The following is a 16,509-nucleotide window of genomic DNA, read 5'->3' as shown; positions in this document are numbered from 1 at the left end:
GCATGACTGCTATTTCCCCATTTCTTTGGGTATGTAGTGGTGGGGATAGAACCTTGGGCCTTGAGCATGCTAAGCATATGCTCTACCACTAAGTCACACCTCCAACTCCCAAGCAGTCCTATTCTACACAGTTATAATGAAGCTCAAAGTGGTGAGGTAACTTGCCAGGCAATAGAGCTGGTGAATGGTAAAGCTGGGGTGAAAACAGATCATCTGGCTGCAAAGCAAATCTTTCTACCATAATGGGAAATGAGTTCTCAACAATTCCTCCACCTCTCCTGTAAATGCTCCAAAGGCGTGGAGCAAGATTTAGACCCAGCTCTGTTTGATCTTCAAAGCATTTAGAGCTGCGCACAGATATTATGGCATTAGATACACTCAAGTTCAAATCCTGGTTCAGCTAACTTACTCTAATGTCCCTGAACTTCAGATTTGTCATCTACAAAAATAGAAATACCAACAGAAGCATCTACCTCATAGAATGGTAGCCTTTTTCTTTTTCCTTTCCAGTACTGGGCACAGAAACCAAAGGCTCATAGTCATGCAGCAAGCAAATGCTCTATCACTGTTCTACACACCCAGATCCCATGAATGTTACCATTTACTACTGATGTTGTCATTAATATTAATATGCCTGTATCTCAGTTGCTAGAGCTAGATACTTTATATTTACTACCTCTGAACCTTACACAAAAGGCCTCTCAAGATGGGATTTACCATTTCTGGATTGTTGTTTGTTTGGTTAGTTTTTATTTTGTTTCTTTGAGACAGGGTCTCTCAATGTAGGCCTGGCTGGCCTGCACTCACTATGTAGACCACACTGGCTTCGAACTCAGAGATCCTCCTGGCCCATCCCTCAGCACACCTGCCCTTCATTTCTGTTTCATGGTGAGAAAATTAAAATGCTCAGAGAAGCGCCTTGTGGAAACAGGGCACCAAAGTACAAAGGGATGGCTTCAGGAGTGGAAGCAGCACACCTGAAGGCTTCAATGAGTCGCTCCACTTTCTGGGCTTCACCCTGAACTCGAATATGGGATTGGAACTTCCTGAGTGCATCATCCAAATCCATAGAGGAGAAGTCCATCTCATCCACCACACAGCTGGAAAGTAAAGAAGCAGGGTGGGTGGGTGGTGTCCTTCTTCAGTTCTCTACACAAACCACTGAGCCACCCACAAGCAGAAGCAGCCCAACACTCCCACTGACATGCTTCCAAACTTTGGACCTAAAACACCTGAGAACAGAAAGTTTGAAGTTTAAGAAAACTGAAGGCACATGGTCACTAAGAGTGCTTTCCATTAATCTATTCATTTCAGTGATGGGAAACTGAGGCCCAAAGCAAAGTATTAGGTGAGCATGCCCGTGGGGAACCACTCTTAGAAGACTTTAGGAATAGGGTCAAGAGAGCTAAGATCCTTTAGGAGCAGAGGGATATGGGAACAGGAAAAATCTATCCATCTTATTTTGAAAAGGTTTATCTGAGCCCAAAAGACGGACTGCCCCCTCCCTTCCTCCTGCCTTCCTTTTCCAGGAATCCCTAGCCCGCCTGCCCCATGTTGGGGTCCTCACTCCAACACATCTCGGTTGAACTGCTTCTGCCGGTTCCCAGGAATTCCCCTATCATCTGCCGGCTCAGGCCTTTCCGCTCCAGGATGAAGTGAGCCACCCCCACAGGAGTGTCCGACAGGAAACCTCGCTCGATCAAAATACTGGATACCCTTCTCTGGCTTCCTGCAGAAAGAGAAGAGGTAGGTGAGGACAGTTGGTCCTCTAGAACTGTGCTTGGTCCCATTTCTAGAACTGATTTGAGGCCCGACTAACCAAGCTTCAGAGAGCTGAGGCTCTATAATGTGGTCACAGCACAAGAAGAAGCACCTTTCCCATTTCACAGAGTTTCAAAATTCCAAGGCATCCTCACACCAATTTCCTCTTTTAGTGGAGGCATACCACAGTTGGAAGAAAATAAGTATCGAAATGAGAACCTACTCTCTGCCCGGATTAGTTCCAGAAACCATCAGAGTCTTGAGAAAAGGCCTGAGCTCTAGACCAGACTGCATCTCAGGACCTCAGGACAGGAAAGAAGTGAATAGGTTACTTTGTTCCATGTCCTACATCCTACCCAGCCTCTGTGGCTGTTTCTACAGATGAGGTGCCTCCATTGTTTTCAGAGAGTGGGACCAAAAAACCTGGGTTGGAATTATGCCCTGTGCAGAACTTGAATGCCCCATGAAACCAAAATTTGGAAGTTTGGACTTTGATGTCCTAGGGGTCTCTCTGAGCAATCACTTTCTAACTGTATGGCTTTGCAGAGCCTCTTTTACTTCTCCAGATCTCAGTTCCTTATCTCTAAAATAAGAACATTACTACTGGCCTTGCTGAGTTATTGTGAAACTTAAATATAGGTGGCAGTGTTTAACAGACTATAAAGATGTGAGGTATTACATCAAATGCCTTCCACTATATCTAATGTTTTCTAATTACATCTTATGTTTTCTAATTATTTTCTAATCAAATGCCACACTCTCACCCCCATTCCTAAGCACCTGGCACAGGACCAGGCACCTAGGAAGAGCTTAGTCACTGTTAATCACAGCAGCCTGCTGCCAAATACACAACCCTACTTACAGAAAGATGAAAAAACTGGAGCCCAAAGAAAGAACACAAGTTGCCTAAGGCTAGACAATGAGTGAACAAAGGCAGATTAGGGGTCCTAGTCCCCATATTCTAGATTACCTCCCCTCTGAAAAGGGGGTATAGGGATGACAACACCTGGAAGCCATTTTGGGGGAACATCTTGCCATCTTGCTCAAGATCAGACAAACAGATACTGAAAGTACTAGGACCCGAACTCAGGCATGTTGGGGGCCTCTCTATTTGGCAACCCTGTTTTTCCACCTTTGTTTCTTATTTTTGGTTAATTGTCTTTTGAGACAGGGTCTTACTCTGTAGCCTAGGCTGGCCTGGTGCTCACAACAGCGCCTAGGCTGTCTTCTAACTGTGGCAATCCCTTTGACTAAAGTCTACTGAGTGCTAAGTTTCCAAGCATTCACTACTGCATCCACCTTCTGCCACCCTTCTACTAGTCCTGATACCTGGACATCTGGGGAGAAATACCATTTCACCAAATGACAGGATGGTAGAACCAAGGTCACTGCTTCGAGCTAGGACCTAAAACAAGGTGCCCATGCAGGATGGGAAGAGGTAAAGAGGCTAGAAACTGAGAGAACATACTTATTGAAGAGGTTGAGGCCAATTCTGTAATGCCGCCTCTGTACCACATCATTGTTGAAGGCTGGTGAGTCCCAGCTGTGCCGCGTTTCCCTCTGGTAAGTCTGCTTGCACAGGCCAGTGGCTGGAGGTTCCCTCAGGCTATCCCGAGAAGAGGAGCCAGAGCTGCAGTTGATGGTCTCATTGGAGTTGCTGGAGCTCTCAAGGCTCTCATTGTCTCCACCATCAGAGTTCTCACCTGCTGCCTCACACTTCCCCAACCTCCGACCTCCAGCCACACCACTGGGCCCAGTGCCACTATTGGGGGCTGCTGGCAGGGGCCCTGGTGGGGCTGGAGCTGGACCCTCAGGGGCAGGGTAGTGGCGGTGTGGGATTGGGGCCCTGCCTGGTGGCCCCTTGTGCTTCAGGGTCCCATGGGGGCTGCAGCCATCAGCCTCATACACCAGCTGGCGGTGGACAGACCCGCGATCTGAGCGGTCACTCAGGTCTACAGAACTGTCACTGGGAGGCTCAATGGTAAGGAGGGGAAGGTGTGCAGCCCGGAGCCGGAAATCCCGGCACTCCAAGCACCCAGGACCCCTGCGAGCGCCTTCCTCACGGCTACCATCTTCCCGGGTCCCTGGTGGCATCGGTGGAGGAACTGGTGGGAGGGGAGCTGGTGCCCAGAACTCAGGGCGGCCCTGGGGTGGGGGTTCTGTGCTGGGCAGTCGCTCGGGTGATGGAGGAGGAACTGGGTCATCCAAGTAGAGGGGAAGGTCACTGAAGGATGTGGCTGAGCTGTCCTCTTGATGTTCCTTTGATTCCCGCTTCTCCAGCTGGGCTGACCCTGGCTCCTCAGACATAGGCCCCGATGGGTGGCAGTTCAGAGCCTCATCGATGGATTCAGCCAGAGACTTAACCTGCACACAGTGAAAGGTGAAAAGGGAAAGGGAGGAATGATGAAGGGAGGAATGGTGCAAGGATCAGAAGGAGAGAAAACAGAAGGAAAGGCAGGGAAAGCTTCCTGGTGGGTCGGCTAGGAAAGCAGGTGTCTGTGTCGCCTTCCCCCACCCATAGGTTCTTTATTTTAAACTTTAAAATATTTATTTATTCACTTAGTGTATATGGGTGTTGGGTGTTTTGCCTGCATGTTATGTCTGTACACCACATGTATGCCTGGTGCAGTGGAGACCAGAAAAGGGTATCAAATCCCCTGAAACTGGAGTTATAAAGGGTCATCACCCACCATGTGGGTGCTGGGAATCAAACCTTCCACCTCTCCAGCCCTTTGTTGCCCTTTTGTATGTATGTATATTTTTTATTGAAAATAAATTTATTTTCACACAATATATTCTGATCAAAGTTTCTCTTCCCCCAACTCCTCCCAGATCCTTCTTACCTACCCAACACCATGCCTTCTTTCTCTCTTTAGAAAACAAACAAAAAATCAAACAAACCAGAAAAATATAATTTAAAAAATATCAAAGAAAAAGCACAAGAAACACACACATACTTATTCAATCAAAACCCATAAAACACAAAACAGAAACCATAATACACAAGCAAAAGACCAGTTAGATGAAAAATGTCCAAACAAAGCAGTATGAAACAAGAAGTCTGCAAAAATACCATTGAGTTCATTGTGTGTTGTCCAGCCCTTTATTTTACAAGGAAATCTAAACCCAAAGGTTTGTTTGTTTGTTTGTTTGTTTGTTTTTGAGACAGGGTTTCTCTGTGTATCTTTGGAGCCTTTCCTGGAACTCACTTGGTAGACCAGGATGACCTCGAACTCACAGAGATTCACCTACCTCTGCCTCCCGAGTGCTGGGATTAAAGGCGTGCACCACCACCGCCTAGCTTCCCATAGGTTCTTAATAGTTTACAAAATAACTCCCAGGTAGTCAGAGTTCACAGAGGCTAGGACTAACAAGGACAAAATGCCTTCACAGACACTCCACTATGTCTATCTCCGTATCAACCCAAGTCAAATAGTACCTCCTCCCTCATTCAAGCCACACTCTTAACCTCTGTCATACCATCTCAAATTCCCTTCCAGGGAAAACCCCAAATCTCAGCTTCCTCCCAGAGTTCTCTGTGTGAATATCTCTTAGGAAATCCATAATATTTACTCTTGAGGATCTGAACTGCACCCAGTAACTCTACCTCCCTGTATATCTAGCTTCCAAACTGGCCCCTAATGACCTCTTCCTCCTGGTATTCATAATCTTAGATACCACACTGCACTAGAGTTGGTCTGTGTGGTCCACAACACATGGTAGAAATGAAGGTATATCATTTCTGGAATGAGACTGTCAAATTCTGTCTTGCATACTCCCTTTGACTTGTATCCTTCAGACTCCTTGCCTAAGGGAAGCCACACTGTGAACAGTCCTAACGGGGAGGAACTGCCAACAAAGGACTTAACCTGCCAGGCCCCCTCTAGCCTTTGGAGACTGTGTCCTACACAGCTTGACAGCAGCCTCCTGAGAGATCCAGAAGCAGAATCATCCAGCCATGCCCCTCACAGCTTCTTGGCCCTCAGAAACTGCATAATAAATGTTGGTTGGTTGTGTGTGCGTGTGGTGCACACCTGTAATCAGAGCACTTCAGAGGCTAAGTTTGAAGAAAAAACAAAGCAAAGAGATAGTTTGTTGCTTAAGCTCAGTTCTAATGTCAGGGTTTCTTATTTGTTTTACAATTTATTATGACTGTGTCTGTTAGCACATGATGTGTAGGTATAGGTACAGAAGCCACAGCGTGTGTGTAAAGGTCAGAGGACAACTTGGTGGCATTGGTTCCTCTCTTTCCACCTTTACATAGGTTCCAGGGATTGAACTCAGGTCGCCAGGCTTGCCCAGCAAGTGCCTTTACCCACTGAACCATCTCACTGGCCCCTAAGGTCAGTTTTAAGTTACTAAATTTTGGAGTAGTTTGCTGTACAGAAATAGGTAAGTAATACATTTTCCCCACATCTGACTTAGATAGCACGAAGTGCTAGATCAGGCCTGGTTCTTCTATCTCTTCCATCAGATGCTATTCTCCTATTCTCTACTCTTCCCTTGAGGAATAGGTGCGAGCTCAGTTTCTATTTTAGATCAGCTACTGCTTGACACAGAAAAGATGCTTAATTATCATATAAATGAATGGATGGATGATGCAGATCTTCCCTTCATTACTTCTTTCCTTCCCTCCATATTTTTACTGGCCTCATAGAAGCATGCATAGACCAATGATAGGGTCAGATAACAGAGCTCAGATCACAGTGATTTCTTCTTTTATAAAGCCTGATTCATTCAATAATTTCTACCAAGTACCTCAGTTTTAGGAGAAAAAAAAAACCAACTAACTTAGCAGTTACCATATACCAGGTGCTTTCATGCATGTTATCTAGTTGAATGCATCTTCCCAACAGTTCTGCAACAGCACTAAATAGAAAGCTTTATCTCCCTTTTGCTGGTTAAAAGGTGAAACTGTTTGTCCAAGGTCATACAGCTGGGGAATGGCACAACTGGGATTTTCACCCGGAGAGCCATGCTAAAATATCCTTAGCTTAGAATGACCTCCCATTCCACTCACTGCCATGTCCATTCCCATCATTCCACATTTTTGCCTGAGCAAACAATGCCCTCCTCAACATCTCTAACTAGCTACATCTTTTCAGTCCTGTAAGGCCTAGTTACAATGCTGCCTTCTCCAAGACACTTCTCTGGTCCTCCCAGAATCCCTTCTTGGTTCTGAACATACTCTGTTTTAGGATACAACCATGCACCTATATGTCTTCTATTGTCTACCAGACTGGGAGATCCTAGAGAATATGAACCAGAGCACAAGCCTTAGCCTCAGTCTCCTCCTTTATGAAATGGGGAACATAATCTCTACCTTACAGATCTGTTGTGAAGCATACAGAGAACCTGGCATCCACCAGGTGTTCATTATCTGTTAGTAAATCCTTTATTTGCTGTTATAGCAAGTTTCAAACAGTGGGGACTTTTTGTTTTCTTATCTGTTCTATAGACTCATATTTTATTGCTTTATTGCATTTATTGTGTGTGTGCACTTGCATGTGTGTGCACTTATGTGTGTGTGCACATGTGCTTGTATGTCACGGTGCATATGCGAAGATGAGAGGAAAACTGTCAAGAATCATTTCTCAGGGCTGGAAGTTGGCTCATCTGTTGTTACTTTTCTAGCCCCAAGTTTCCAAGTCCTTCCACAATTCTCCCCGAAACATGGTCAAGTCTATCACAGCAATATCCCATGAACCTTGTACCAATTTCTATTCTAGTTACAGTTTCTATTGCTGTGATAAAACTATGACCAAAAGCAACTTGTGGAGGGCAGGGTTTATTTCATTTTACGTTATGTTGTCCATCATCCAAGGAAGTCAGGCCAGAAACTCAAGGCAGGAACCTGGAGGCAGGCTACCTTAGCCTGCATTCTTTCCTCCTTTTTGCTTGTTTGGTTTGGTTTCGATTTTTTGAGACAGGATTTCCCTGTGTAGCCCTGCCTGTCCTGGAACTCACTCTGTAGACCAGGCTGGCCTTGAACTCAGAGATCCTCCTGCCTCTGCCCCACCAGTGCTGGGATTAAAGGCGTGCGCCACCACTGCCTGGCTCAACTTGCTTTCTTATAGCACTCAGGACCACCAGCCTAGGTGTGGCACAGCCCACAGTGATCCGGACCCTCCACATCAATCATCAACCATGAAAATGCACCGTGGGCTCGCCTGTGGGCCAGTCTGATATATGTGCATTTTCTTAACTGAGGTTTCCTCTTCTAAAACGACCATCTGTCAAGTTGACACAAAACTAGCAGCACAATGGTTAAGAGCACTTGTTACTCTTTCACAGGACCCAAGTTTGGTTCCCAGCACCCATGGGTGGCTCACAATCATTCATAATTCCAGTTTCATGGGATCAGACATTCTCTTTTGAATGTAACAGGTATCAGGTGTGCACATACATACATGTAGGCAAAACACCCAAACATATACAATAAAATAAATAAATCTTTTTATAAATCAGTTTTTGTGGACTGGAGAGATGGCTCAGTGGTTAAGAATATATATCGCTCTTGCAGAAGATTGGAGTTTGGTTCCCAGCACCCATGCCAGATCCCTCATAACCACCTTCAACTCTAGCTCTAGGGTACCTGACATCCCTTTCTAGCCTCCTTGGGAAACTATACACACCTGGCATACACACAGAGATACACAAACATAAAAATAAAGTACTCAAAATAAACACTCTGTTCTCTCCTTCCACAGTGTGGGTTCTGGGGATCATCAAGCTTGGCAGCAAGTGCCTTCAGCCACTGAGCCATCTTGCTGGCCCTATGCCCCCATATTCTAACATGCTTGTTTTAACAATGTAGTCCCCCCCCAACAGTACTGAAGATAAAAAACAGGATCTGGAAAATTCTAGGCAAGAGCTCCACTACTGAGCTGCATCCCTGCCTTAGGGGTTTTTTGTTGTTGTTTTATATAGGTGTTCCTAATCCTCCTGTCTCAGCCCTGCCAGTGCTTCTATTATACACTCAGCTGTAACTTTTTCTCACGTTAACAATTCTCTCTCATCACTCTCAAACTCCCAATTCAAATCACTGCTATTTGTTGCTATTAATTGCTCAGTAGTGCACGTTCTTGCAGTTTGGAAACTAGATAAAAAGCAGTAGAAGCAGCCAGAGCCTGGGAATGGAGAAGAAAAGCCCCTTTCAGGGCTCCTGACCTGTTTGGAGAAGGAGTCCTCGAGCTCTGTGATGTCATTAGAAAACTCTCCAGATGTGGTGACTGAACTTCCACCACCATCGATGCCCCCACCACAGGAGCCTCCATAGGGGAGACCCCGTTCAAGCCGGTGGCTCCGGGCACCAGCCATGGCACCCTCATCCAGTGAGGCAGGCTTGCCCTCGAAGTATGCAGGGTTCTGTGCTTTTTCGTACTCCTCAAAAGAGAACTGCATCCGCATGTTGGACAAGATGATACGGCGGGACATGCGGCTCTCTGAAGCTGAGCTGCGCAGCCGCTCAAAGTTCTTATTCATACGATACTGGCGAAAGGCTGTCTGGATGGTCCTGGCAGCCCTGCGGCTCAGGAAGGAGCCCCCATACTTCCTCTCCAGCATTTCCACCTGTCAGAGGAACAAGTTCAGAAAGTTGCCAGAGCCTCACGGCCTTGGTCCTCAACCATACCCCACTCAAGTTACAACTAACTGCGGGAAGTCCTGACAGGCCCTGTCTGTGCCCGGTGTTTTCTCACTGATAATCCCAGGATGTATATAGGCGCAAGAAAAAAGGAAACATAGTTTTTAAAATCAGAAAACGCTTAGAGAAACCAAAAAATGAAAGAAAGGAAACAGTAAATGAAGAGTAATAAGTTGAAGGAAGAAGAAAGAGAATCAGAGTAAGAGAAAAGCAGGAAGGAAGGAAAGATGGGAGGGGGCGAGGGAGGATTCACCTGCAGTCCAAACATCTAGGCATAGCCATAATTAACATGTTGATAACTGCCCTTCCAGGCTCTATTTTTCTGAAGTCTTGTATATTGTCCTCCCTTCCCGGCCTCCCTTTTCTCCACCCCCAGCCCCTCCAGACAGTGTATTGTATCATACTGTGAAATCGTCACGTTATGTGTGTGCCTCCCCCCCTTAGACTGCATGTCCTTGAAGGCTGGATGCAGGTCTCTCTCCATCTTTTGGACCCCATTATTGGAGCTCAATAATGTCTGCTGAGTGCAGTGAATGTGAATCACCTGTACAATGACAGGCCCTGGAGTCAGTCTTCTCCAGTTCCAGCTTTACTGTCCCTCCCTGAATACCACCCTCAAGTACCACACCCCAACCTCCCTCCTTTGGCTCTCTCTATATCCCACTCCCATTTTCAACCAGAGCATCTCTTCTGCACCTTCTTGTCCTGCAGGTCTGTGGAGAGTTCATAGCTGTCTGACAGGGCCTTGGAGCGCTTTATCTCCTCCTCCTCCTGCTTCCTCAGGGCGACACTGGCCGGCTGGAGGCGTGCCCTCTGAGCCCAAGGCAGGCCCACCCCAGCAGGCGGGCCCCCCATGTGGCTGCTGGTGGGGGGCAGCTGGCTCAGTCGGTAGGGGGGTTGGCTCCCAGGACTATCAACCGCTGTGCTCAGGTCACTGCCTGGGGCATCACCCTCCACACTGTGGGGATGAGATAAAAAGAGCTAGGATGTGGCAAGGAGAGAGGCTTGCTAGGCCCAACTGAGTGAGTACACTAGATCCTGCCCCCCCAACCCCATCTTCTCCCATTTCCTCAGATACCTAGGGACCCCAACATTTAAGAGACCGTCCATCTGTTTCCTCACTGCCTGCTTCCCTCAAGCACCCTTGTTTATCTTCATTCCCTTTCAGTTCCTTCCCTTTGAAACCCCATCTCCATAACTTCGTTCTGAGACACGTTCCTTCCGGGGTGTTTCCTCAGTTCTGTCCTCAGTCCTTCCTACCCACCGCTCCTCACAATGTGGTCCAGTCACAACCCTACCCCTAGTCTCCTCCCACTCCCGTCCCTAGCAGCTCCAACCTCACATCTTCCTTCCCCCTGATGGCCTAGTTTCCCCCCCCCACCTCTTCCCCTCCCAGCTCTAGCCCCTCATAACCCCATGCAATGATTTTCCCAGAACTACCCCAGACCAGTTTCCTTGATATATAGCCCCCTCCCAGTCTTGTTTGATGATTCCTGTACCCTGCCCATCCAGATTCTCCCCTCCCCCCTCCCCAACCCAGCCCTGCCCCTGTGCCCTGCCCCTGCCCTTAGCAGCCTGGAGTCCAGGCCTGGCCAGTTCCCAGGGTTCCCAGGCTGCTGCGGCTGCTGCTGCTGCTGTTAGTGCTGCTGTTACTGCGGCTGCTGCTTCTGCTGCTGCTGCTGGTGAGAGGGCAGGGTGGAGGCACAGGCTGGGCCACAGTGGGAAGTGCCTCCCATTCAGCATCCTCACAGGTAAAGAGCTGCCCTGCGGGGAAGCTTCCTTTTTCTCCTCATGTCCTCCTCTGCTCAGCTGGGGGAGGAGGGCAGGGGGTTCTCAGGTAGAAAGGTGGCAGGAGCTGGGTCCCAGGTCTTGCCTGCTGGGGTTACTAGAGCTGTTGTTCTGCCCGACCTGCTCCCACAGTGCCATGGCAACCAGGCTGCCAGGGAACCCAGGTGGCGGCAGAGCTCCAGGGCATGGTGAGAAGCACAGAGGTGGGGAGAACCAGGAAGGCTGAGGAGTGGAGGAGGTTGTGGGAGAATGGGTGTGGCTGGGGCTAAAAGTATGATTTTTCCCCCCCTGGGGGAAGCAGTACAGGCTGTGGGAGCTCCTGGCTAGTAAAGGGATTAAAGGGCCTCTCCTCAGCTTCTATTGGCAGAGGCCAGGGTGCAAGGCAAGGGTAAGTTGGGTGGGTGGAAGGGGTTGCCTACTAGCACAAGAGCTTCCACTGTCTGGGGAGCTTACACCTGTGTGCTGGAAGTCAGAGGCAGTGGAGCTGGGCTCTGCCCTGGTGGGAATTCTTACTCGATGTTCATCCTCCACCCTCCGAAGTACTAGTCAGAATGAGACTGAAGGACTGCTTCCCACCCTAAATTCTCCTTCCTCTCAGACCTCAGAGAGCCCTGCTGCCACCCTCCACAAGTTAGACCCAGCCCAGTATCAAAGACACTCCTGTCTCCCTCGGGATGGCAGGATCCTGCTCACCAACCTCTCACACCTCTCCCTTGGCAGTACACATTTCAAACCCAGCTTTGGTCAACTGTCTCCTCTATCCACAAAAACATCCACTGCTCACACTGCCTACAAGTTAGTCCAATTTCCCATCATTCTGGCATGAAAGGCCCCTCCGAGGTTCAACAGACAATGAATACTTCTAGAACACTTAGTATTTAGTCCTCGTTCTGACCACTTCATACTCAATAACTTGGCTGCTCTTTCTAACAACCCTATAAAGTTGTTATTTGTCTTCATTTTATATAGAAAACAAAGTCCAGGGAGGTTAGCTACCAACAATACAAGCAGGATTCAAATCCAGGCAGCATGCTTTCAGAATTCACACTCTCTGTAGACCACGCTGGCCTCAAACTCACAGAGACCCACCTGCCTCTGCCTCCCAAGTGCTGGGATTAAAGGCGTGCGCCACCACCGCCCGGCTGTTCACACTCTCAATCATTAAGCAGCCCCTAATATAATTCACCTGAGCCTAGATCCTGCTTTTTCTCAGATGTTCCTCAGTCCCTTACCTCTCAAACTGCTCATATACTATCTTCCACTCCCATGGCCATCCCCATCATTTCTGGTAGCACAATCTGAGAAATGCCCCACATGATAGTTCTGTTAAGATTCAAGTCATATGCCCCTACTGAGATGCCCCTTAAATCTTGCCACTAGCCAGAAATGACTGCTGATCTTGCTCAGAGCCCCTACCTTTGCACATGACTCCTTTTCCTGGCACAGATTAGCTTTGGCAAAGAGTGCATGACTCTCAGTATCTCAGCATAGGAAGAGAATTTGGTAAATGCCTATCTGGCTGGCAAAGGATATGGGGCATAGACCAGAGTAGGTGTTTCTGGCATGAGGGAGTCAGTGAATGTTCTTGGCGACTGCTCTAATAAGATTCTCACCCTAATTTGTACCACAAACTCCAGTCTTATTTGCAAATCTCTTCTCTATCCTGTGGATAGGGAGAATGTTGAAACATACAAATTAGCCCATCTTGTTTTCTCATCAAATCCTGCCACAGCTTCCTATAATTCACTCAATAAACAATAACCAAGTACTTTCCATGTGTCATGCACAGCACTAAGCACCGAAAATACAATAAAAAAGCAAAGCCACCAAATTATTTCTTCGGGAAGGTGATATTAGAGTTGAGGAAAACAGACAAAAGAAAGGAAGAAGGAAGGAAGACAGAAGGAAGGAAGGAAAGAAAGAAGCAAATGTCTATCATTTCAAGTAGAGCTAAGCACTAAGATGGAAAATAAAGCAGAGTGTAAAAAAAGGTGCTGTTTTAATCATGTGTGCGTGAGACAGAGAGAGAGACAGAGACAGAGACGCAGAGAGACGGAGACAGACGAGCGATAGAAGTCAGAGAATTATGCAGACTTGGCAAGCTCTTTACCACTGGAGCCATAAACCCAGCCAAATGTGTTATTTTAGACGTGGTGTCCAGGAAAGCCCTGGCATGGGGGTGGGGGCTGACACAGAAGCAGAACCCTGATGGAAATGAGGGAGTGAGCTGTGCAGCTGTCTGAGGCAAGAGAGTAGCCAGTACAACATGTCTACATGCTTAAGGATCAATGAAAAAGACAGGACAGCCAGACCATAGTGAACAAGAGAGAGTAATGAGAGATAAGACAGGCAATGAGATTTGTCCAGGTTAGTTTCTGTCAACTCGACACAAGAGAGAGTCACCTGGAAAAGCAGAGCTTCAACTGAGATTTGCCTCCAGCAGACTGGCTTGTGGGCATATGTGTGGGCATTTTCTTGGTTTATGAGATGTGGGAGAGCCCAGCCCCAGCCCACTGTGGATGGTGCCACCCTGGGCAGGTGGTCCTGGGGTGTATAAGGAAGCAAGCCATTAAGTGGCATGGTCTCTGCCTCAGTTCCTGCCTCCAGGTTTCTGCCCTGAGTTCCTGCTCTGACTTTCCTCAGAGATGGGCTGTTACCTGGAAGTGTAAGATGCAATAAACCCTTTCCCCTCCAAGTTTCTTGTGGTTTGTGTTTTATCACAGCAACAAAAGGCAATTAACACAAGAGACACTGAGACACCAAAATAAAGATTTTGGCTTCTGATCTGACTGTGATGAACATAGAATGGATGTAACCTAACTTATCATCAATAGAACGGCCTCCAGCTTCCTTACTTGGCCTGAGTCATATATCACACCCAAATCTGGCTACCTTCTGCTCACACTTCGACATTTAGCTTAGGTGTGCCCTTCCACACCTGCCTGCCTCCTTCACACAGGTTACCTTACATACATGCCCCTCCTTCATGCTACTGTAGGGCTCTGCAGTCATCTCTGCTCCCTGCAACGGGCTTTGTTAGCCCCCTTCAAAATGAAGAAAGGGAGAGTTGATATCATTGTAACTCAGGGCCATGTATCGTTATGAAGTAAGAAAGCCAGGATGCAAACTCAGAGACCAGACTGCCCTCTAATGACATTTCAGCGCTTCTCCTACTTCCAGGCCTGTGCTGCTCCAGGCTCTCTCCTCTTTGGTAATTCCTCTCTTGAGAACTCGCCCCATTTTGGTTGCAAAGGGAACAGTTGCAGGGACTGTAGGGTGGGAGCATAACCTCCCATTGGAGAGACTAGCCAAAACAATGGAGATTGCTTGAGAGGTTGCTCCTGCTATCATACATACTGCTAAAGAATCCGGAGGTGTGGAACGCTTCAAGTCAGAGCCCCTAAACACTAAAACACTTTAGTTACAGGCCAATCACATGGAACCCCCCCACACACACACACAAATAAGTATAACATCACAGACGCATCCATAGCCACACGGAAGTAAACATGAATACATGTCGACCCAAACACACACTGCCTGCTGGACTATTCTTTAGGGGGAAATGAGAGTATCCTTTGCAGAGGGGAGAATAAGCCATGCTACACAAATAACCACAGAACAAAGTGGAAAGTTATCAGGGCTGGGGAATACAGGAAGTGATGGGGGAGTAAAGGAGAGAGATTCCTTCTGCTTGGGGGTGGCTGAGCAGAATAAAAATAAACTGGCACTTAACTATGCACCTACCCTGTGTCAGGCATTTTCCACACATTATTTAATCTGCATGGCAAACACAAGGGGAGAATTAGGATTCCTGTTTTACAGAGGAAGAAGACAGCTCTAAGAAGGAAACTGACTGACGAAGGTCACAGAGCTAGTAACTGGCAGGATGGGGATTCAGACCCAAAGCCTGGGCTGGCCCTCCTGCTGTCTTGAAGTCTTCCTGGGAGAGGAAGCTCATGGACTGTGCTTTGCCTAGGAGGAGTTAGCAGAGATGAGAGTAGGGGACTCTTGTAAGCCAAGGCTCTAAGATAGGGAGAAGCAGGATAGGATGCCTTCTAGGGACTTGAGGCTGGCTTGACCATGAGAGAGGGTGGGGCACTGACCCTTCCCAGATGCTACTTCTGTTTAGTGTGGGGATGTCTTCTCTCCCTCCGTCTTTTTATTGGTACTGCCAGAGCCAGGAATTCAGCAGGGAATGGGATCAGAATGCAGTTGCCATGGAAATGAATGGAGACTGTTGCTATGGATACCATAAGATGAGGGCAAGAGGAAAGCAAGGTTGCTGAAAACTATCCCCATGACAACTTAGGTTGGAAAGGGAAGGGACTGGAAGTGAAATACAAAAAAAAAAAACAAGAAGGTGAGGGTATGGAGATGGAACCAATGGCTTTAGGCTCTAGAGGGAAAAGACTGGGCAAGGAGGTTGGAGCTAACAGAGAATGGCAGGAAATACTAAGGAAAAGCAGCCACTGCTCGACAGCTCTTCTGCAAGATGTTTTTGCTGTCCAATCCAGTGCCACAGAGAATCCAATCCCGAATTCATCCTAGATTAACTAACCACTAGCCTGAGGGCTTACCAGGTAAACAGTGGGAAAGCAGATTCTGGGAGCCCAAAGACCTGGGCAGGAATCCTGAATCTGCTCATTTGAAGCCCCAGAAAAGTATTAGTTGTAACTTATTTATTCTTTTCACTAGGTCTAGCAACTGTGCAAAGTCTGAGTTTTCTCCCTGAAGGAGATACAACATAGATGGGAATCTGAAGTACAGAGAGATAAACTCAGTTGCAGAGTCTCCTACAAGTAGTGGAGGAGCCGAGACTCAAAAGAACACACAAGGCTGGAAGTATGGCTGAGTGACAGAGCATTTGCATAGCATCTCCAGGTTTTGGGTTCAATCCCCACATCCACACACAGAAAACAAGAGCAAGTCTGCATACAAAGCTCATGTTCTTCCTGTCCCTTTCCACAGTGTAGTCCCTGCACAATCCATCTCTCCATTTCTTCCCATAGTGGCACACAAGGGACTAGACATCCGGTAAATATTTGTGGAGTGGTAAGCGAGGAAGCAGGAAAGCCTGAAGTTAGATGGGAAAAGCTCCCGCATTTAAGAAGAATGATTCAAGGCTTCTTACATGAGATCCACGGAGCTGGAGTGAACTTTACAAACAAATTTTAAGAACTATTCAATCCCACAGATCCAGGTGAAGCCCAGACAGTGAAAGTGACCTCTCTTCAAAACTTCCCTATCTCCTAGGCAAAAGTTGCACTTTGAGCTACAAAGATCCACGCCACCCCCACCCAGCACTTCCTGTT

At 47.5% G+C, this 16,509-nt stretch overlaps 1 protein-coding gene across 1 annotated transcript in view; it reads right to left on the bottom strand.

Annotated features, from left to right (window-relative positions):
• The window catches only part of Iqsec2 (IQ motif and Sec7 domain ArfGEF 2), an 82,300-nt gene that overhangs the window by 13,264 nt on the left and 52,527 nt on the right, over positions 1-16,509 (bottom strand). The window contains 7 exon segments of the mRNA XM_028857698.2: positions 978-1,100; positions 1,568-1,607; positions 1,610-1,703; positions 1,705-1,729; positions 3,230-4,125; positions 8,932-9,333; positions 10,103-10,364. Of these exon segments, the coding sequence (XP_028713531.1) occupies positions 978-1,100; positions 1,568-1,607; positions 1,610-1,703; positions 1,705-1,729; positions 3,230-4,125; positions 8,932-9,333; positions 10,103-10,364 (1,842 nt within the window).

Source organism: Peromyscus leucopus, chromosome X (genome assembly GCF_004664715.2).
Source record: "Peromyscus leucopus breed LL Stock chromosome X, UCI_PerLeu_2.1, whole genome shotgun sequence".
Taxonomy (NCBI): domain Eukaryota; kingdom Metazoa; phylum Chordata; class Mammalia; order Rodentia; family Cricetidae; genus Peromyscus; species Peromyscus leucopus.
The sequence above is the reverse complement of the archived record's forward strand: the minus strand, read 5'-3'. Positions and strand labels throughout refer to the sequence as shown.